We start from the raw sequence: 24,169 nt of genomic DNA on the forward strand, positions 1-24,169 counted from the left end.
CGTTTGTCATTACAAGAAAATAAAATTTTACTTGACATAAAAAAATGAAAAATTAAATTTAGCCTACATATTCATTTGAGAACAATATATATATAGATGGGTCATCAGTTGAAGAAAACTTTAGGAACTACTTCCCCTCTTGCATTGCTGGAATAAGATGTGGCTTTCTTCTTTTCTTGACTCGATCTTAAGTGTATGGTATCCAACACTATGTCTTCGCATGGCACTGTCTTGCTGCATTCTATCTTCACCGCTGTCTCTCTCTTCGAAGTCCCCATTACATTTATAAATTTCACATTACTCACCTTTACTGCTGAATCATGATCTTGCCATTTTTCATGATCACAATAAAACTGATTAATAATTATAGGATTATCGCATTCCTGACAGAGTATGTGCTCAAACCTTATGTTCCTAGCATACCCTTTTCCTCCCTGCCACGTTTTAATTCTAGCACCATTCGTCGTGCCAGTGAATACAGCACCTATAATTTCAACATCATCGACTTCATCATTATCGCCATGCTTCCCTAAACTCCGTATACTTATCCCATGACCAGGCCCGCATATAATGTCATTAATTCTCAGCTTCTTAGATCCGCCTCCAATAGATATGCAATCGTCTCCGGTTCCTATGTTACAATGCTCAATGTGGATATCAGTGGACTCGCCTATATGAATGCCATCTGTGTTAGGACTATGACCCGGTGCCTCTATCTTTAAATAAGAGAAGTATGCAGTTTGCACCCCATTAAGCACAATGTGCATCTTTGGATTGTCTTTAAATCTCAATCCACTAAGCCTAATGTTCCTAGAATTAGTAATCCTCAAGGCAGCAGGTTTGTCTTTACCGCGCTTCTATGTCCCACCATTTTTGCCCGCGTCCAGAGATCATTCCAGAACCAGAGATCTCAATTCCATCAATGTGAGAGAAGTGTAACCAACTATCACAATTTTCAGAACCACACCTCCAATTTTTAGGCTCACTTGGCGCGGTGATTGTGCCATTTATCTCCACTCACACGACTTCCGCCTTGCATGGGCCTTTAAGAAGCAAAGGATGAGTCAGAAACACGTGATTTGGAGGAAAGTACATGGTTGCTGAGGAAGATGATGATTTGCATGTCGCCTCCCATGCTTTCAACAAACTTCGTGTATCGTCTTTGAGGGCATCGCCGATTGCACCATAGGAAAGAACATTATTAACCACTGGTTGAGTTAAAACTACAGGAAGAACAAGCAGTAATATAAAGACTTTAAGAAAGCTTGGCATGATGAACTCTTTTCGAACGCTTAATATATATCTAACTTGTTGAATGTATTTAAGAATGGATCATGAAATATGAACTTTGTTGAGAGGGATCGTTGAATTTATAGAGGATCGGCATTCAGATTTCTAAAAGGGGAAGAACACTTTTCATTCTAATTTCTTCTCTTATTAGAAGCAGTAATTCTAAAAACTTGAATCGGCTTATAAGAAATTTAAATAAGTTCTTCTCTTATCAGAAGTTGTACACTTGTACTTCTAGTGACTATCTTATAGGATATACTTCGTGCTCAGCGTGTAGTTTTTTTTTTTTTTTTTAACTAGTGTGTAGCTTTGTTTCTTTGTTTTAACATGCTCTAGGCTAGATATTTGTCAAAATGATTTCAAAACAATTTTATTTAGTTTTCCCCTGCTCAGCACGAGAGATCGCAAAATAATCTCATCTCAAAAATATCCCATCCGAAATTCCAGATTTTGAATTTATCCCATCCAATTTTTTAAATTTAAATTTAAATTTAATTTTTAAATCCAAGAAATTTTTGATTTGAATTTAGATATGAGATATAACGATCCCAAATCCGCAATCTAATCTCACCCCGATCCAAATTTAAAATTCCAAATAAATACACACACATATATATATATGATATTTTATTTATATACATTAATATAGTATATATTAGAACATATTTAAGATTAATAATATACTGTATATTATACGTTATAAAATATTGCAATTTATACATTATAATATTCAAAAAATATTTTTTTAGTTAATAATTAAATCCAAAATATATCATATTAAATACATAATATTATTGTATAGGCTATACAAACCACTACATATGAACTTTAAATACGAACCAAGAGAGATATCAACCATTCTCTAGATGTCATCACCCACTCGGGGCCATTCCCGACCCACCTCAATCCACCTTAAAGCCTTAGTTCGCCTATATGCTCTAGATGTCATCACCCACCGGGGTTCATTCCCGACCCACCTCAATCCACATGGAACCCATTAAAGCCTTAGTTCGCCTATATGATATCAACCATCCCCTAGATGTCATCACCCACCCGGGGCCACTCCCAACCCACCTCAATCCACTTGGAACCCATTAAAGCCTGACTAAGGCTCTGTCATGCAGGAGCAGAGAAGCTCCGGACAAGCTGAAAAGCCAATACTTTATCCCACCCCCTTCCCACCAGGCCTACCCCGTCAACTAAACCCTACCTAGGCCTTATCAAAGCACATCTCGGGACCCACAAACCTCCCCATAATTTTAAAAGCATTGCACTACAAGAAAAACTGCTTTTAGCGACCGACTATCAGCGACCGCACGTCGTCGCTAGTAGGCTTTAGCGACGGACCCCGGTAGCTGAAAACTGTCGCATATAATCTCGTCGCTGGCATGCACTCCAGCGACAACCTTCAGCGACCGACTGTTTAGCGACGGCTTTTGGCGACCGAAGTTGTCGCTAGTCTGAGTCAGCACAGGACTGCCGAATTCCACGTGTCAGCGACCATTTTTGCGACCGATGGTCGCTACTGTTTGCGACCGACAATAGCTACCGACCGTCGTTGCTATCTGTTGCGACGGAATTGCTACAGAATTTTGTAGCAAAGTTAGCGACCGATTGGCTACGGATTTCCGTAGCTAATATAGCTACAGGTATTTGCGACCGCATTGCGTCGCTAAGTTTGAAAGCTTTTGCTACCAGCATTGGCTACTGCTTGCGGTAGCTAAAGCCAATTTTTTTTATATTTTTTTTGCAGATTTACATAATTTCAGTTTGTACCTGCTTTTCCCACAAACAATAACAACTTTGTCTCAACAATTTCACGATGATGGCATTGAATAACCCGACAATAGAAGAAATCTTAATTAACATCAAAGTTTACATCAATATCCTTAAAATTTCAGCAACACAACCATATGTTCCAAATATCATCCAAGCAGTACAATACTAACACCTAAATACTCGAAGATCCTCCAACATCAGCATCCTAATCGGCATGATCACCCTGTCAATGTCATTTGAAAAAGTGAATCTACATGGCATATAAACAACAGAATATGAAAAACAGACTTCAGCAGTTAATAACACAATTGAAGTTAACTATTAAATAGATTAATACCTTACGACCATCACTTTGTTGATACACTAAGATCCTCCAATATCAGCATCATGATCATAATCATCAGCATCCTGGTCATCACGATCACCCTGTCATCATCAAATCAATTAAAGAAGTGAATTCTCAGTTGTATATGAACTGTAAACATGAAAAACAAACTTAAAAAATTAATAACAAAATTGCAGTTTACTACTAAATAAATTATATACCTGCCTACCATCACTTTGCTGCGATGCTGCTGCCTCAGCCACAGCACGAGCTAACTCATCAGGATCCATAAGCCCCAGATGTCCTCCTAATACACGAAGAAGCGCTCGATCCTGACATATAGCTCGAACACAGTCAGCAGGAGTATGAACAGGTGGATGACTCGGTGACTGTGAAGACTGTGTGCTACAGGTTGAGCCAAAGATAGATGGGCGTCTTCGTTGTCCCTGACCCTTGACATAGTTCTTCTTCACAATAGAGGCCCTCTCCCAAAGCTCCTGATCAATATGCGGGGGCTGAGTGCCCTCAGGATAGCGCTCAGCAACTAAAGTGCGATAATTTTTCTGTCATCATATTTATGATTAGTTAGTTAAAACTCAATTTTGTAAACTCTAGAGATTTATGCCAATATTATATGCTTAATTATATATTATACCTTTATACTAATAACAACCATATTGATATCACCATAAATTATTTTTCCTTATATTCTATTCTTTAGTAGAACCACAACTAACTTGGACATAATAAATGTATAAAAGTTTAGTTTTATTACCGCTACTTCCTGAGCAGCAGGTATGCCTTCACGAGTAGCCACGTACACATCCAACCAGTTGATAGTACCCTGAGATTGAGACTCCTGTACAAAACATATTTCCAATAATTGAGAAGTAAACATGTGATGGTGGTTACACACATCGAAGCTGCATACATACCTTGTTAGCCATATGCTGCCCCTGGGATATACTACCTCCCTTGTATGTACCTTTTGCCTTCTCAGCACCTCCACATCTATTTCCCGAGGCAGTATTACTTTTGTGCACAAACTCAGGCTCTGTCCATTGAGCACACATCTGAGCCAAAATATCAGCGCTACACCACCATGGGTTAAACTTATGCATGTGCAAATCCCCTTGACCTGGAAATTCATTGCTAGCATTCTGCAGGGCTTTTGTGCGCTCTTTTGACAAATTGTCTTTGGTTCAATCTGCACATTTTCTCCAAAACAGATCAGAAATAGTAGGACCGTCTTCATCCGCCCACCTGTATCGTTTCTGCATAAAGAGTTCAATAGGAAAAAAATACATTAATGTAGCAATTTGTTAATAGTACACAATTAGAAATATACATTAATTTTGTTGTTAATGAAACAAGCTAAATAAACTAATGGTGCACACAAAAATCTTTTTTGTCTATGTATGTTCACTTTTTTGGTCAAATTATAAAATATTATAGCCTAAAAATATAGTACCCGATATAGTTTAGTGTTCAAAAGCACGACAAGATAACAATAAAGTATATTATTTTTCCAAGCTAATATTAAAGGACTTTTCTATTTCCAAACAGATAAAGTAGTCATTAGCAGGCTAGAATGATATGACATGATCATTAATAAATTGACGAACAAGAGAAGAACCATATAGCTAGCACTATGAGTAATAATTTTTATGTTTTAAGTGTTATGACTTGACAAATCAATAATTAAATTTCATCATTGTAGTACCTGAAATTCAGCCCATACTGCATCCTTATGTGCTGTAGGTGTGCTAGCCCACCTAATGGCAGGGGTAGGCCAATTCTGAAGGCACAGCTGAGAGATGCACTTCACGATTCTATGATCTGCAAAATCACTACAATAAACAACAAAGTCATCAATCACTAAGTATTATGCCAATGAGGATGATATAAGTTCTTAAAGGTGGGTATGAGTAGATATGTACACGTTATATGGGGTTTGACGAAGTTGAATAAGCTCCCGGTCGTCTGGGTTAGTAGGTGCCCTGGGGATTTGAGTGGGGCCCCTACCCAAGCCACACTTTTTAGGAGCTGTGGAATCCATCTGTATACATGTAACAAAGATGGGGAAATAAGCAAGGGCAAACATATAGATATATAGTCAATGCATATTATTAGACCCGTGGATTATATAATGTTTTACAAGTATATATCTAACAAGTCGTGAGGCAACTAGCAGAAGCAAGAATCATGGACTATATATATATATATATATATATATATATATATATCCAACTATCATTAAAATATCAAAAGAATCAATTACTATTTAGGCATGATTCTTTACCCTAACCACAGATATACAATTGGAACAATATAAAAACAAATAATAGGCTAAAAACAATGTCAACATGTAAGTTGTATTATTGCAAATATTCATATACTAAATAATGAATTTTCTTAATGTTTTTATATGAACCAGAAATGTAGCGATAATATCGCAATATACTTATGGTTTTAGTAATTTACATAAACTCTAAAGATGTAATAAAAACTTTTTAACCAATGGTGTTGAACATCATCCATGATATAATGAAAGTTTTGAATGTATCAATAAATATAAATCTCAACAAGAACTAATATTTATGTTACTAAGTATCCAGATCATGTTTAGGAGCCATTGTCCGAGCTATCGGAGTCAGAATCATCTTCTTTTGCAGATTCATAACCATCATCTTCTTCGGTGTCTATTTCAGTGTCTGTGTCTGTCAATAACTCTTCGTTGTCTGTATCAATGTCATCCGCTACAAGTAATAACTCGGGATCTATTTCATGTGCTTCATTTTCATCATCTAATTGGATTACTTCATCATCTTCCACATTAATCACATTTGGTCTATGAAGCGTCTGCTCTTGATAAACATCCCCAGCAATTACTTCTTCACGTCTACGTGCGGGGGTATGTATTACAACCTGCCAGTTTGCAGGTGGCCTATCCCTTTTTCTACCAGGAGTAGGAGTGTAGTACACTTGTGTAGTTTGAGTTGGTAAAACGAACGGTTCATTAGAGTATGCAGACTTATAGAGGTCGATGTCAACAATTCCATGTCTATCAACACGTCTCCCTTTTTCTAAGTCGAACCAACGACACTTGAGCAAGTTAATATGACCCCCATATGTACCCTTGTAAGATAACTCTATGATTTCTTCCAACTCCCCATAAAATACTTGATTAAGTTCATTGCAACTATCCCCTTGGAGACACACTCCTGAGTTTGTTGTTCTTTTACCGAACCCATATGCCTTGGTATGAAATTCATAACCATTTACCTTGTAACCATTACAACTGACTTGATCCTTGTCTGGTCCCATAGCTAGAGATAGTACATTCGCTGGCAAGACTGATCCAGCAGTCAAAGCCTACAAATATTCCATCTCATTAAATAGGTACTATAAAGCGTGTATAAGAATATCATGTTATAGAATTTGAACATACGATTATTAGCACTATTGACCGAATTGTTTGTAGTAAGCCCACCATCTCTTTTCTGCCCATGTGCCCACCAGCATTCTTCATAATTTCTCATGAACCCAGAGACAAGCAAATGGTAGTTCACCGTGTCTCTGTCCAGATAATTAACATTCTTGCATTTCAAACATGGACATCGTATTTTCTTCCTTTCATTCAAACATTCCGGGTGACTATATGCGTAATCCAAAAACACTTGGCAACCAGCTTTAAATTCAGTTGTAGCACCTATTTGAGTACTTAACTTTCGTCGTGCCATCCAACTACGATCTAAAAAGAGGTTCATGATACGCCAAACCTGAAGTGTAATTCTGAATTCACTATAAAAATGACACATTATTAACCAGTAGAGTCGTAAAACTTAGTAATAGTACATAATTACACTCGTCTCGACTGTTAAGTTGCTTAATCTCATTCTGATTCATCATTCAATATATTGTTTGTGTTTACGATGCCTTTATTTGAGCAGTTTATGCAATATTATTTTAATGATGTGTATCTCTTAGTTTCTTATCTAACATAGAAGGCAAATAGGCTCTTGGTTGATTTAAATTCTCATAATAATAACAATTAATATTGGGTGGGTGCAAAAGCAGAGATGAAGTCCAGGATAATTACATGCATTAGTCAGGATACGAGTACTCTTGAGTATAGAAACAAGGGAAAACATTTAAGGTGGAGCACAAAATCGAGCATACATAAAGGACTAGAACAAAATAAAAATATTCTGAGTACGATAAAAAAATATTACTCCAAAAAACAAGAGCCTGTAATTAAATAGAGATGAATAATGATAAACAACACTAACTCACACTCATTAAAAAGCGAGAAGATTTGATGAACATTTATATTCACGAAACTTAGAACTAATAATTTCCAAAATAGAAGCACCTTCTTTTTTAAATTGTAGAAACAAGTAAACAACCAATATATGCAAATCCTGCTTATCAATGTCTATAAGACTAACACATCCATTTTAAAAATTAATGTAATTATTTACTGGAATTTCTGCAAGGATCGTAGTAGAACAGAAAAAGGTCGAATTCATTTCACACGAAATGACAGAAAAAATAAAATTCCACTGATGGAAAGGATTTAAAGGTAATGGCAAAGAATTTCAGTTTCCTAAATGAGATTTGAAGTATACAAAATATTTGCACATACTGTAGTTCCACATTGCAATGCCTAAAAGAGTATATCACACTAACTCCAAAAAAAACGAACAGAAAACAGAGTATTACATTTTAAAGAAGCACAACTCTATACTAACCCATATTGATCACCATAAGCAGGAGAATGTAACCAGTAGATTTATAATCAAGTTTAGATATCTAGCATGACATCCTATGTCCATGGGAATTAGTTATTTTTTGGTTAAATATGTAATTAGCTAAACCGATCTCACATGCAATCAGGGACCTCCTGTTATACCCTGTGCAATTGCTTGTTTATCAATGTTTTACTCATACATCGGCTCTCACATCAGTATGGGTAACTATTCAACAGGTGCAGTTGTCAACTCTCCCACATTTCACAAATGCCAGAGTTACCAGGGAAAAACTTTACCAAGGCAATTTTAAAAAGAAATTTAGACTAATTTGGGAAAAAACTTAAAACCAAAACATGACTCTATAGTACAAGTTGCATCCAGGAACATCTATTATTTAAAATAATAAAACCACATATATTACAACATAACAAAACACCCGTTTAGGCATCACAAACAGACTAACACGATATATATAACCAATTCCAACTAGTAAACAAATTAAAAACCAATTACTTTGATACACAAATTTCCGGTGCAAATAATATGTTGAATCTTGCTAGGAACACACATAGACTTGAACTTGAGAGGTAAATCAGGTGCTCTATGTGAAATATGAAGATCACCCAATGCTAAGACTAACTGGTTGTAGGATGTATGCCACTTGCAAAGCTACTATGCAGGCTGTATTTAGCGAGATAACATGTTGCCGTTTTGTACTAATATTACAACATTTCGGCGAAAAGAAATTAACATATAACTTGGCACTTCACAGAGCATAACCAGCATTTGTAAAAGCCACACAAACCAGAGTTACTAATAGTTCACGACCTTGAGTCACTGAACCCCAAACTTACAGCATATTTTCTGAAAAAAGGAATAAACCACCCACCAAGCCCCCCAAGCTAGCCTACACCCCTGCAGAGAACTATCTAAAAATTCCTTTAACAAGATTATTTACCACAAACAAAACAATCAAAATTTCACCCAAAATATTCAAAAATTATGTTAGAGAAAGATGAATCAATAAATCCACATACATGAGAAAGACTAAGTTTACAAGCCCATCAAAAATTAATCGAAGCACACACCAAATTGATCATGGTTATCAAAAACAGTAAAACCAAAATTCATATACATACACATAAATACATACACATAAACCAAACACAGTAAGCGAAATTGCAAGTATACAGGAGGGATTATTACCAGAACGAGGTCGTGGGAGGAGTTAGGTTTGGGCAAATGTGATCCTGGCCACCAGAGTAACTGCAACTGTGATCTCGCCGCGAGAGAACTCTGATGATGAAGGCCGAGGGTTTCCGGGTTAGAAAATATAAATTTTGTTGCCGGTTTTTATAATTTTGTATTTACTTTTTCAATTCAAATTAAATAATGAAATGATTTTCATATTATCTTATTTAAAACTTAATTAGATTAATAGAATTTTATAAATTAAAATATTAATTATGATTGAATATTTTTTGTTAGAGGTAGGTGCAAATGAGATTAATATATATTATTTAATTAAAAATATTTTATTTTATTTTTGAGAATACGCTCATATTTTTCAATCATATACTTGTTGTTATTCCAATCATCTACATACTCATTATAAGTATAATTAATTAATATAATTCATGTATACAAGCAAGTCTAAATAATATCTAGTAAAAATAATTCGGATTTTCTTTGAAAATTCTCAAGTTGTAAAAAAATCAGAAAAATTTTAAGTTTCGATCAACCAGGAAATGTATTTTTAATTATTCAATTAAATTAAGAGTATAAATATAAATATAAAAATTAAAGTAAAATAAAATGAAATTTTTATTTTCTTAACATCTTAAAAATACATTATAACTGAAAGCACATGTACAAATACGTATAAATAATTCAGTAAAAATTATTTGGCCTTTCTATCAAAATACTCAAAGACATTAAAAAACTCAAAAATACCCATTATGCAATCAACCATGAAACATATTTTTAATTATTTGATAAAAGGGATATAAATACAAAATATAATAACTAAAGTAAAATAAATGAAAAAACAAAATAAAACAAAATAAATATTATATTTTCTTAACATATGAAAAATATATGTATATTATAACTAAAAGACACATCAGATTCATACACAAACACGTCTAACTAAATTCGATAAAAATTATTTGACCTTTTTATAAAAATATATACTCACAATTGTTAAAAAAAATAAAAAAAACTCCAGTTGCAATCATGAAACATATTTTAATTAATTATTCAACAAAAAGAATATAAATATATATCAATATAAAAAAATAAAAATTATATATAAATAAAAATTATATTTTTAAACATATTAATTAAAAATATGATATAACTTAATTAATCAAAACAATATATATATATATATATATATATATATATAGAGTAAAGTTATATGGAGTACACAAAATATTGGAGTATTGGAGTACAAAGTTGGATAAAATGTAATCTATTCATCTAAATTTCAATTTTTTTTGTTCAATAATATTCGTAAACATTTAATAACCTGCACATTATGTTCTACAACATAAACATTGTAATCGAAAGGTAGAATAATGACTTTTATAAATTACAGGACTCTATGTTCTGCAATATAACTAATAAGCAGAACAATAATGTTAATACTTGTTAAAGTTGAAAGATATTAACGATTGATAGACAATTATGTGCAAGACAACTTATAAATGATAGATTGGATATAAATTTGCATAATCAAATATATTATTTATGATTAAACTAAAAAATTAAGACTTGTACTCCAATACTCCAATGTTTTTGTGTACTCCATAGAACTTAACTCTATATATATATATATATATATATATATATATATATATTATAACTAAAAGCCACGTTGGATACACATATATAACCTACAAACACGCCTAAATATATTTATGTTAAAAAAATACCCAAACTACAATCAACCATGAATATATTTTTTATTATTTGATGATATGGGTATAAATATAAAATATAAAATTTAAAGTAAAATAAATATGAAACAAAATAAAATATAAATTATATAAAGCCAGCTACCGACTTCAGCTACCGCTTCCGTCGCTAAAAACCTGACGTGGAACCTTTTGCTACCGACATCGGTCGCGAAAACTATTGGTCGCTAATAAACCCGCCATTTTTTTAAATATTTTAGAGGGACTATTTAGCTACAGGTTGCGGTCGCTAAAAATAAGATGACATGGAACTATTAGCAACCGACCGCGGTCGCTGATAAAATTCAGTCGCAAAAGCATGTGGCGGCAATTTTTGGCACTCATTTTTGGGAGGGAAAAAAGTTATAGCGACCGATTAGCTACCACATGCGGTCGCTAACAAGTATTAGCGACCAAGTCCCACCTCTGTCGCTAAAGTCTGTCGCTGTTTGGAAACAATAGCGACGGATTATCGGTCGCTGATACTTTTAGTCGCTGATAGCTGTTTTTCTTGTAGTGTTGGTTCAAATTTAAATTTGTATTGACTCATATTATATAATTTTATTACATTATAAGTTTATCAAATAAAAATTGATACTGAAAAATAAGTGAGAAAATGATACATTCAATGCATGATGGTTATGTGTGTGTAATTATATTTTTCAAAATAGTTAGTCATCGGTATATTTCAAATATTACTGTAATAATATATCATGATCATGCATAGTAGAAAATGTCAGTGTATTTGATTAAGTTTTAGAAAATTTAAATTTTCATGCTTGGATTTCGGATTTTGGGTGTATACATATCGAATCTAGAAAAAAGATGGATTTTAAGTATAGCCGACGCCAATTCGAAATCTATGAGATTGGGTTCTGATTTTCATTTTTGGATATTGTTAAAAATTCAGATTTGGATATGGATACTATCTAATCCACTATTGTCAATTTGTCATCTATACATGAAAAATGAAAACCAGAACGTATTAATATATTTATATAAAAAAAATATATCTAAAATACAAATATGTGTGTGGGGTATATAACCTTCACTTGACCTCCATTTTATAATACTAGCTTATAGCCTTGCAATGCACGAGATATTTTTAATTGTTTTATAAAATTTTATTTTTAATATTTTTAATATGATGAAAAGAAATATTTACCAATAATAAATCATAATTTTAAATTAAATAAAAATAAATTATGAAATTATATTATTTTTTAAGGCGGAACTATCTATGCATTACCAGGTCACGTCATAATTTTGATCTTTGTCTTCGTGTTTTTTTAGTAGCATTGTCATAGTGTTCGCAACATCATTTATTATGATAAACTCTTTGTTATTTTTTTATGTATTCTTTAAAATATTTTTCATGAAATCGTATGCCCATCTTTTATTCGTATGATATATCATATTTTGATATTAATAAAATTTTACAAAATGACTTTTACAAAGATAAGAAGAGAAATTAGTAAGCCTGATGAACAGTGATTTATACTCAAGATCTTGGTCAGTTTTATATTTGAAAGGTTTTGGTGTTGTCCCGGATATTGATATGTATAATATTTTTGGTTAATTTGTATTTATACGGGAGAATTTTGTATGTAATATCAATTTCTATTGCGATAATTTCACGTCTTTTTCTTAATTTTTTGTTGATATGTATTTGTGTAGCAGGGTTTTATATATGTGATGCCAACTTCTATTAGATTATATTTATAAATGTATTTTATATTAGAATTATGATACCTAAAGTGATTTATTTATTTTTCTAAAAATTTATATGGTTCTAGAATTAAAATTGGTAAACATAATTTGTTTTGAAGTAAGAAAAGGAATCATAAACATGCAAGCAAAAGGTAAAAATTAGTCTGGATTAAGAAAAGATTTTTTGTTCGTTCCTCACATAAATGCGGCTTATTAATTTTAATATTGTGCATAATATTATTTTTATTTAGTATGTTGTTTAAGAAAATATATTAGATAAATATAATTTTGTGACGGTGTGATTTATATGCTTCTGGTAGGAAATATTTATTTTGAATTAAAAAAAATCATAAATGTGTGAAAGGTAGAATATGTTTTGGATTAAAATAAGGAATCATAAATATGCAAGCAGATATAAATTGCCTTATACAATAGGGTGCTTATTTGTTCTGTATATGATCGAACGGATGATAACCTTATGACAGTAAAACGACCATGCGACCAAATTATCTCTCTTAAGTTTATTATATATAAGTATTTAAATTTAATTAGCAAATTTAATTATTAAATTTATTTTAGAGATTTATTAAAAAAATATTAAATCAAATATATCCATGAGTCTTTTTACTTATATTATAATGGAAAGTCCTTACAAAAAGAATATATATCCGTATAAGAAAATTGAAATTAAGTAAAATTAAATATAAATTAAATACTGAATATTGAATTCGGTACTATTATTGCGATTCATTATTTCTTGGTCAATTTTTTTAATAATCCTTTTTAATAATCATCAATTATTTAAAAATAAATAAATAGTTAGATGCAAATTTTATTGAAATTTCACGGATATTTAAAATTTGATTGTTATCTACATAAAATAAAATATGTGGTGGTTTAACTTATATATTATTATTATGGGTCTTCTCGTGAGGAACTTGTCAAAATGGTAACCTAAGAACTCTTTTCAAAAACACGTGGGTGGTAGCGGTTGCACTATAAGTAATGGTGAGGTTACTTGAGTTTTGTGTTATGGTAGTGGTTACTATTATGTGTTTTGTACATAATTATCCCAAACACAAATATATTTTGGAATATAATTAACATTTTTATGTTCTGTAAATTTATAGAAAATATTTTGTTTGGTTCGCTTCTATGTTCTAAATCTAATTATATTCTATAAAAAAATAAATATTTGTTTATAAAATAAAATATTACATCAGGTATATAATATCGTGTTCTGTATATTATTATATTTTGAATAAAATTATGATTATAAATACAATTATTTATTCATAAACTTATGTTCTGTAAACAAAATATAATGTGTCCTGTAAATCAATTACAACCATATTTACACATATAAAATTTTTTATAAAATATGTTCTACTTTTTATGTTTTATAAAATAAGAAGAAGAAGGCGACAGGCTCTAGTCGAGGATACAAGTCCACTCTTTAACCAGCCTTGCCGGCTGTAAGTTTTATATATACAAAACATGATGTGTTCTTTGATGTAAACATTAATTTTTATAAAAACAAATCACAAAAAGTATAGTTTTAAAGTAAAAGATGAAGAATATTAATAATAATGAACAGAAAATCAAAATTTGAGAATAAGTTTAGGCACGTGGCTAGGTATTTTAGATTTACACTTACATGAGTACATCGGTTGCATATTGTATGACTGAGATGCAAAGTTACTGCATATAGTATGACTTAGTATGACTGAGATGTAAAGTTACTGCATATAGTATGACTGAGATGTAAAGTTACTGGATATTGTATGGCTGAGATGCAAAGTTAGTTATTACGATTTAGCACAGCTCTAATGGTTTTCTCTTGAATATCAACCTATATTTTTGTTCATTTTTCCTGAAATCACCATATATCGGATTTGAATTTGGACTGTGGTCCAATTCTATTTTATTTCATTTTTCCTGAAATCACCATATATCTGATTTGAATTTGGACTGTGGTCCATTTCTATTTTATCGCCTACATTTCGTGCAAATTATTCATGACAACAAATAAACGTCTTGCACCAGTAACGGATAACTCATTTTCCTAATTCCACTTAAAATTCATTAAATATTACTGCATTGAAATAGATATTGCCATCCAGAGATGAAGTAGTGTTTCAGCAATGGATAACTATTTCTAAAACTGGCACAATATGCATATTTGTGGATATGTACTTATGTAGGCATGCCTCACTAATTGACCACAAGTACAAAAGTTAAAATGAGTAGTAAAGTCCGGTCCCCAAAAAAGGTTGTGACTTGTTCAAACACTCAAAACTTTAGTTTAGATACAGTTAAAAATAATCATCAATAACTGTACAGAAAAGTTTCTTCAATCACTCTCACACACACAAAAACATTCCATCCCAATTGATCTAATGCAAGGGAGTAATGCCACTCTTAGTTCCGTTTTAGTTTTGCTGGCATTCTAATGGCGGGACTCACACAACCGAACACAAGATAAATATAACTGAAACATAACACTCTATACTGCTATTTGAACTATAAACTTGATCAAAGATGAGTTGTCCTTAAACCTGCACCTTTACAGAAAGGCATTTCATTGCTTATTGCGTCCCAGTCATGTTTTTCTGAAAAATATTGTTGTGTGATTACTTCAGGACTCATGCAGTCATTCATCATCTTCTGTTAGCTCGATGTATGCGCGCTGTGCACCTGCATCAATTAGAATCTATAGAAATTACCTCAACAGGAACAAGAAAATCTTGAGTCTCGACCTTATAATTCAGTCTACTTTGACTAGCAATAGCAAAAGAAAAATATAAACTGTAGTACTGTCAAAGGTAAGATTTTAATTAGCAGTCGGTAACTATAATAGATCTTCTTCAAGTTTGATCAAGTGACCGTAATGGCTTTGTTATGCTTCTCTGCAGGAACGGAGCAAGGATCCACACACTGGTGTGAGAGACTTTTCAAGAACTATAAATGGAATAAAACAATTTTGTATTCATAAATTAACCAAATAGAAACTATGGTAAATAAAGTATCATATGTTCTACAATTAAAATACGCAACTATCCAAAATATCTATAAGCTACTTTAGAAAACACATCCACCTAAGAGTGATAATTTAAGAAGAGTTGGAGGGCAAAGATTAATATAACTGCTAAACTATGCACAGTAAGTAAAACTGCTAAAATTCCATATAATAATGTACGAGTTCAAGATTCTGGGGTATGCAGCCCTCCCTTCATCCGATCTTCTTAGAGTTTGGTTAGTTGAAATTTTCCCCAATTAAATTGTGAAATGGTGGATTATAGAAGGATAATGACGTTAGTATGAAATACTGCAGCAACCATCTTAATCCCGGGAGTAAAACATTAAGCTGAAAAAAAAGATTAAAAAAAGCATCCCCAATAGCAGCCTCCAAACTATAGAGATTCAAAGACCAGCTTTGGTAGAATTCATGGAAGACAGTTTAACTCATCAAGCAGCATAATAAAACTATATGGGGGCGAGTATTGCAAGGGCAATGTAGGTAGAGTAATGTAAGTAATGGATGGCATATAACCATGATAACACTACTTGAAATGTGGCCAATAGATGGATGTAAAATTGTGGGTCATGTACCTTTTGACGGTTTATCATATCTAGCTTTATCATTTTCGCCCATCTCATCCCTTCCATCGTTTCCAATGTCACTTTCACTGGCTGTTTCCCATTCAGAATCATCACTTTCTTGTCCATATACTTCTCCCCCATGACCTTCCATGTGCACGCCACCATGTTTGATAGCAGCCTCCTTGAATAACCATGCTTCACGCATCTGCTTCTTGACTAAACGCTCGGCATAGTCAGGAACCTTATTTTGCCTCAGGGACAGATCAGGATCAGTTGACTGAGAGCACTCGTTAATAAAAAGAATAGCATCTAGTAAGCTCTCTTTAGCTAACCCAAGCATGTCATATGCTTGTGCTCTTCTCCACAAGCTTTTGGCATGACGGTTGACAGGGTTGTGAAGGCAAAGTGCACGGGTAGCATCACTAATAGCAGCCAAGGGTTGCTGTAATAGAAGTCGACACTGAGCTCGATTACTAAAAAGCACGACTCTCTCTTTCTTTGATCTCATCGGACACAACGACAGTGCTTCTGAGTATTTTGATGCTGCTCCAGAGATATTTCCCGCCGAAAAAAGAGAATTTCCTTCGAGTTTTACAACTAGTGATGCTGCTTGCTTTATATGGAGATCCTCTTTTGGCAGATTTTTTTCCCATTTAAATCTCTGCCTGGAACTTAATATTTCTTCAATTTCATCTTTGATTTGATCACTAACAGAATTGCGACTAACAGAATTGCGAGCGGTCCCTAGAGAAGGAATACACTCCTGGAGAGCATTAACGATGGAATCACCAAGCTTTTTGTGATCTCCAAGGGTAGAAATATCTGCAAGGTCAAGAAGTGCAGGTACTGCTGTATCAATTACCTACATATCACAAAAAATAAGATTATTCCGAAAGAATAGCAGAAGTTACCATGCCAAAGACAACACAAATAAGCTGACAACAAAAATAAGCAAGAAACTTAACATATTTCAGAGAAAGCTTGTATTATATTTTAAGAGTTCTGGCAGAGTGCCAGCAAATCGCAGTTTGACAAAGAAAAAATCCGTAATACAAAAATCATTTAATTATATTGAGCAAGTTAATAAACGGAAACTATTTGACCTACACCTATAGTTCTATTTTTCAACCACCGCCACAGCAACAAAAACTACAAGTAAAAAGTACCAGCTTAAAAGAAATATTCCTCATGCGCAGGCCCTAAAAGAATATTTGGACCACAAAACATTAATGTTATCTGCACATTGGATACTTATGCAACAATTTGAGACATTCAATATGGCGACCAAGTCATGGAAACTAAAGGTGCCGAGTAAAGGGTAATTGATAAGCTACTCCAAGTAAGAAAACATTTTACAATAAATTTTGCGCAAAAAGAGATATTGATACATCCAAAATGTATAACATTTGTTTGAGAGTATAATTAAAACAAACGAATGTTACCTTATGACATGTGGTTGGATCTTGGAGCAACCACAGAAGACAATCAATAGCCATAGACTGCCAGTCATCTGACGAGCGAGCAATATTACACAATGCTTCAATCATACCAGGGCAGCTAGCAACTGGTCCTTTACCAACCTTGTGGTGACAGATTGTCCGTAATAAACCAATACCAGCAGGTGAATTTTCATTAACAAGTCCACCCCACATGCCTGGTAGTTTTATAAGAAAGTCTTGTTTGCAGATAGTTGAAAGGAACTCAGGTTTAAAAGCAAAACAATTAATTAGTTGAAGGGACCAGCACTGTAACTGACTAGCCCATTCCTCTGCTTTCCTGGATTCCATCTCAACACCACCCATGCCACGTGTTAGCAGGTCACAATGATAACTTAGTCTTCTGTCAGCATTCTGGTAAAAGTGTGAGTAAACTATCTCAAGTGAACTCATTGCAAGTTGGATGGAAAGCTCAAGGATCTCGCCATGGCTAGCTACAGCAGGAAAAGTACTAGCATATGTTGCCAAGTGGCCAAGAGCCCGGACAGCTACTCTCTGTTCGACCCAGGTTAGCCTTCCTCGAAGAAGTTCAACCAAGGCAGGGACCACTCCAGCATGAACAGCGGATTCTGCAAATTCTTCCATATTCATGGTGTAGGAACCAATAATGTGGGCTGCGTAATAAGGAATATATATATTTTGGTCATGAGAAAGCCATCTGCGATTCTTCAAACCTTTCCAAATAAGTGCTGTCATGCATTCAAATATGCCCAATTCAATAAATTCGGGATCATTAGGATGCGCCATTGCAGTGTTCCAAAGACCGCTGATTGGAAGAACCTGACCATCATCATCCTGTGAGGGAAGTTCTCGGAAAAATTTCAATATGCTCGCTCTACGTTTGCTGGGGTTTCCTTCCTTCATGACACAGAAAAAGCAGCCTGGGTATGGACAATCTTGAGATATTTTGTCCATGATCACAAAATTAATTGATAAAGATCATGAATATCTCCTACAACTTAGAACGTAACTGCTGCAACTCTATAAGAGAAATCATAAATAAATTTCTCTCTTAGTTCATATTCGAATAAAGACAATTACTTTAACGATGAAAAGCAACATGAAATACTAGCATATGTACTACAAATACAATGCACCTTTCTAGTATCCAGACATAGGTACATGAATAAATAAAATTAGACTAATTATTTCCTGGGAACAGATGAACAAAATCCAGGGATATTATTGGTAGACAATCCACTGTAAGTCAACATATATGTCCTCTTTCTTGTACTGAAGTCTTTAGATTGTTTCTTAGTCCCACTACCCCTTTTGACTAAGAACCATTTCCCAGACTTTGTGTCAAGACTTTCTAAATAATTATGGTTAACTACATACCAACTTCAAGAAATAATAGGACAGACTTCCTCGTCTTACACTGCTTAGTTGTATGACGAGAAGAATGAGTATAGGCTCCCCAACCTTTATCTATACTCAATTGTAAATTATACAACTCCTATAGCTCAAACACTTTTTAGCAATTCATCGTCTTATGACACCCACCCGCAAATTAGCAGATTCCTTGTTATTAAACTCGAGAAAAACGTAATAGGAACCTTTGGCCCTAAAAAGGAGCCTAAACTAATCACTAACCGCAAAAAAGAAAACAGTACAAACCTTAAAGAGGCATAATTAAAACAGACTGGGTTACAGTGTTGATATAGCAATGCTGCACAAATAATTCACACGAATTTCATTACAGATACAAGAAAACTCCACAGCACATCAACTTGAACAATGAACTACAAAGTTTACACCTTTACAACAATTAGATCTAAAAAATCATGTAATAAACATAACATAAACAAAAATCAACAAACCAATTGATGAATTAACACGAGAGTGAAAACCCACCCCACAAAAATCATGTATACACTCAAGCTCAAATGGGTTGCACAAAAATTACGAATAAAGATGCATTTTCATTCAGAAAGATACACACATACAAATATAGATATATACCTTGGAATTATAGTGACTGAATCTTTAGCGCGATGGAGCAAATTAGAGAGCTGAGCAGAAAGTAAGCAGCAGAAACAAGAAGCAGTCGAGCAGCTTTACTATCACGAAGATCTGCTTAGTTCAATGACAAAAAAGATTATTTATTTATTTATTTTAAATCATATAAAAACTGTATCTTTACTGTGCAACGGCAGTGCGTACGAATACGGGGCAAGCATAACCGAGTCCAAAATTATTTATACTTTTTACCATTTTCTTAAAAGAATATTATTTTGTGTAGACGCACAAAAATATCATTCTAATAAATATGTTTAAAATAAATATCAAATAAATTTTTTACGTATTTTAAAAGTGAGTATCATAAGATATACATATTCGTAATGAATAATCTTATTAAATTTTCGTTTTTCATCGTGTAATACTTGTTGAGATGAGCAATGTAAATCAAAATCGGACCGAAAATCACAAAAACGGCATAATAAATTATTAATTTGATTATTATCTAAAATTTTAGAAACCGAATTTATTTGATTTGATTTAGGTTCTTATAAATCGAACCGAATAAAATCGAACTGTATCAATTTAATTATATATATTCATTCTTGTAAAAATCACTAAATAAATATCATTTTTATGAAAAGAACGGGAAAATTTGAGGGCCAGGTAAGACCATAGTGGGTCTGGATGACCGGGATGAGGCTAATAGTGGTCTCTTGGCATGGCATGTCTAAAGCCTATATAGGACCTGTTTGGAGTCTCGGTCACTCAAAATGGTAAGACGGCACCCTTATCAGTTAAAATAATCCGTTTTTGAGATGCAAATAAGGGCAGGCACGTTCAAAGAAAGTATATTAATGCAAAATATAATGAGTACATGCCTTTGACAACTAAACTTGATCAAATCTTTATTATTATAAAAAACACACGAATATTTAAAAGGCTTGGTCGAAATTGATCGCCTAAGAGGAAACACCTATCCAAGTACTTCGTATTCCATGACATTAACGAGTATGAAATAATTGATAGCATCCATTCAAAGGATCATATATTATTGAAGATCTCATCGGTGACGGATATCTGACGGAACTTGTAGCTCAAAAAGCCAAAAAGTATATGGAAAGCAACATTGATAAGAGCAATGATCGAACCCCGACACGGAATGTTAAGACCGGTAGTGTGCAAACCATCATTGATGGACCGTTTAATTGGAGGTCATGACGGGAGTGCCATGAGGAGGTACGTACGGGGAGCTCAAGGTGAACCCCTTATTAATATGTACCGTCTATCATAAAGACCCCCAAATATGTTTAGGGAAGATACTATGAAAATAACTTTTGATGAAAAGAATGAATGCTCAGTTCACTACCCTCACAGTGATGTCTGGTAATAACAATGATGGTGAGAAATGTTAATTTACACCGGCTTTTGGTGGACAATGAGGGTTCTTTTAATATTTTAGCTTACAACACTTACCAGAAAATGAAGCTTTAAGAAAAGTAAATGATGTCATGCTATAATTAATTGTATGATTTTAAGGAAAAATATTTGCAGATTACTAAAAATGTGAAGCTGCCTATCAACCTGTGTGATGAACCCCTAGCTGCAACCCAAATTCTAAAATTTATGATAGTTAATAAGGATATCTCTTGAAATGAAATCATAAGCCGATCGAGTATGAAAGTGATGTGGGTGGTCACTTATATTTATCATTTGTCTGTGAACTTATCGACTCCAAACATCGTTGTGTGTGTACGTGGCTGCCAAGATAACTCCTGAAAATGTTACAACAAAGCTTTAAATTCAGCTGAAAAAGCCTAAAGGGAAATCCATTTGTTAGATGGGGGTATCACCGAAAATTATTATAAGTATATGAAACCTAATGAGAAGTTCAAGGAGCAGCCTCGGGGTAAAGAGCTCGTAAATTTGTTGAAAGGAACTTGCAACACAGTCATAATAATGAGGGTTCTCATGAAAAAGTCACCTTGATTGACACACCCCCACTAAGGCAGGCTGAGGTAGTTGACTTTAGTGAAGGAGTTGTGGTTGAGGTTATGATAGCTACTTCAAGGAAATAAAAAAGGATCAATCTCAAAATAGAGGCCACGAGGATTCGGAGGGATGTCCAATGGTCTAAATAATGAGTTGTCACGTACTGTTTGGAAGATGAGAATGACGAGCCATCCCAAAAGTCACAAATGTTGAATCCCAAAAGGGCCGTGAAGCGGGATTTCCAGTTGAAATTGATCTTAACCCAAGGATGCTAGAAATTCTAGTAAAAAACAGAGATAGCTGGCGACACTTTATTAAATGAGTTGAATATTTTAATGCAATTGGGGGTAGAGCTGGGAGAAGCTTTGACATCGTTCTTGAAGGAAAATCTGGATGTTTCAACATGTGACCATTCCTATATGATTGAGATCTACCCTAACATAATGTGTTATCACCCCAATATCCATCCGAATAAAAAAAGGGTTGAAGACCTATCAATGGTTAGAGGGCTACAGCTCAACAAGAGGAGGTCGACAGGCTATTGAAAGCTAGTCCGGTAAAAGAGGCTTTCCGCCCAACATAGCCGACAAACCCCGTACTTGTCAAAAAGTTGAATGAAAAGTGGGAAGCCTGTATAGACTTCACTGACTTGAATAAAGATTGCCCGACAGATAGCTTTCCACTCCCACAAATCAATTAGTGGACTCTACCGCAGGGCACGCTCTATTGAGTTTTATGTATGCATACTCATAATATAATCAGATCCTAATGTTTGAACCTGATCAAGAACACACTTCTTTCATTACGGATAGGGGGTCTATTGTAAATGGACCTTGCGCTTCCTACTTCAGTTTACAGGCGCAAGGTGGTGGTATGATAACAAATACATATGCACATATACAATTCAGCTTGGAGAAAGGTGCCTGTTAGGGATATGTCAATCTTGATGATAAGTTGAAACACTTGGTGTGTTTTTACTTGTAAATTTTATCGTAGCAGATCAACGGATGACATAAATCTTGTAGTATTCATTGATCAGATTGCCCATCAATGGATGATGAGGCATTGTAACAAAACTAGCACTTTTTAGTTATTAGTAGTGGACATATTCAAGTTGATCAACTGATAATGTAATTGTTCTGTCAACGTATGTGCTGAAGATGTTAAATTATAAATATTCTAAGTCATGTAAACTGCAAAAATGAAATGAAGATCAACGGCTAATCAAAGTATCAACTAATGAAGAATAAACCTCAAATCAGTTGTTATACATTGTTGAATATACCTCTCCTCAACTTCCTTAGATTTCATAATATTACTATAGTACGATTGATCATCAGCTATAGCGAGGTGTCTTATTAAAACCGAATTAAACATTGAATAATTTTAAAAGGATCATATGTGTTCAGAAGATAATTGATTATATTTTATATCTACAGCTTTATAAAACTTAAAATATTGATACATAATTGCTTTATCATCACTTATCAATTATACACTATGTTGGAACTAGTTTTTGCTAGAACAATAATCGATAATGACTTGCAAAAAGAGAAGAATGCGATGGATATGCCCCCCTCCCCCGATTGATCCCCTGTGTGAGAATAATTTAACTGGTTTTAATAGGTGAGTGATCGGGAAAAAAACAAGTGCTCTTGTGTTTTGGCATATGAATGAATGAAATGCAAGCCTCTACCAGTTATTAGATTCAAATTACTCATGTCTCCTTCGGTCGTGGCCGAAGAGAATGGATGTGGAAAGGTGTTTTCGTAAAACCAGAATGACGAACGTTGGTCAACAACTTCTCTCCCATGTTTTAAAAAATTCAGTCTCTGCTTATTTAGAGCATGGGTTTTGCTCAGCCTAGTTATCAAGTCATTTGGGTTTGGCGGTACGAGCCTTCAACATGTCCCTCGGCTTCATTTGGGCACGCTCCATCGGAGCCCAATCTCAAGCCCTTCTCGGGGATGGTCCTTAGATCGGTTGGCTTCGTCTTTATACGAAAGGATTCCAACATATTGAAGTTTCGCAAAATAACATTTCTTTTTATAACGGTTCCTAATTGTCACGCATCGTGATTTGCGCCCGATCTCAACTGTGAATCTTTAAAGATTCTTTAATATTAGTTGTCCATCGTACAACGCTTATATAACCTCCTATTTCCCCCTATTCATGCATTTTCACTTTTTGAAACAATTGTCTCTCCCAAACCTCTCATCTTCTCAAGCAGCAACAACAGTCTCATAGCGGTAAACCCATACTTTCGATTACCTTTCCTGTGATCTACTTTAAAACGGTAAGTGA

The 24,169-nt window shown here is 33.8% G+C and overlaps 2 protein-coding genes and 1 pseudogene across 8 annotated transcripts; all 3 read right to left on the minus strand.

Moving 5' to 3' along the window:
• Positions 1-3,417, minus strand: LOC108212692 (probable polygalacturonase At3g15720; annotated as a pseudogene).
• LOC108212693 (uncharacterized) lies at positions 3,102-9,489 on the minus strand. 5 transcript variants are annotated; one of them, XM_064089384.1, is made up of 9 exons: positions 9,355-9,484; positions 6,846-7,198; positions 5,335-6,769; positions 5,118-5,244; positions 4,330-4,668; positions 4,170-4,253; positions 3,616-3,957; positions 3,407-3,495; positions 3,102-3,292 (listed from the first exon to the last, which is right to left on the minus strand). In XM_064089384.1, exons 5-8 carry the CDS (start codon positions 4,513-4,515, stop codon positions 3,433-3,435), a joined length of 675 nt encoding a protein of 224 aa, XP_063945454.1. In that variant the 5' UTR covers positions 4,516-4,668; positions 5,118-5,244; positions 5,335-6,769; positions 6,846-7,198; positions 9,355-9,484; the 3' UTR covers positions 3,102-3,292; positions 3,407-3,432. The 5 variants fall into 5 exon arrangements, 2 of the variants coding, with proteins under 2 accessions (XP_063945454.1, XP_063945455.1); XM_064089385.1 differs by lacking the exon at positions 6,846-7,198 and having other exon boundaries at positions 5,335-5,453; XR_010290068.1 differs by lacking the exons at positions 3,102-3,292; positions 3,407-3,495; positions 3,616-3,957; positions 4,170-4,253 and having other exon boundaries at positions 4,511-4,668; positions 6,846-7,176; positions 9,355-9,489.
• A 5,555-nt stretch (positions 9,490-15,044) lies between these two features.
• Positions 15,045-20,014, minus strand: LOC108215050 (uncharacterized). 3 transcript variants are annotated; one of them, XM_017387378.2, is made up of 4 exons: positions 19,877-20,014; positions 17,861-18,895; positions 16,428-17,280; positions 15,045-15,512 (listed from the first exon to the last, which is right to left on the minus strand). In XM_017387378.2, the coding sequence occupies exons 2-4, from the start codon at positions 18,827-18,829 to the stop codon at positions 15,469-15,471; spliced, it is 1,866 nt and encodes a 621-aa protein (XP_017242867.1). In that variant the 5' UTR covers positions 18,830-18,895; positions 19,877-20,014; the 3' UTR covers positions 15,045-15,468. The 3 variants fall into 3 exon arrangements, with proteins under 3 accessions (XP_017242867.1, XP_017242869.1, XP_017242868.1); XM_017387380.2 differs by having other exon boundaries at positions 17,861-18,795; positions 19,877-20,002; XM_017387379.2 differs by having other exon boundaries at positions 17,861-18,810; positions 19,877-20,001.
• Between the last annotated feature and the right edge of the window lie 4,155 nt (positions 20,015-24,169).

This window comes from Daucus carota, chromosome 3 (genome assembly GCF_001625215.2).
Source record: "Daucus carota subsp. sativus chromosome 3, DH1 v3.0, whole genome shotgun sequence".
Lineage (NCBI taxonomy): Eukaryota > Viridiplantae > Streptophyta > Magnoliopsida > Apiales > Apiaceae > Daucus > Daucus carota.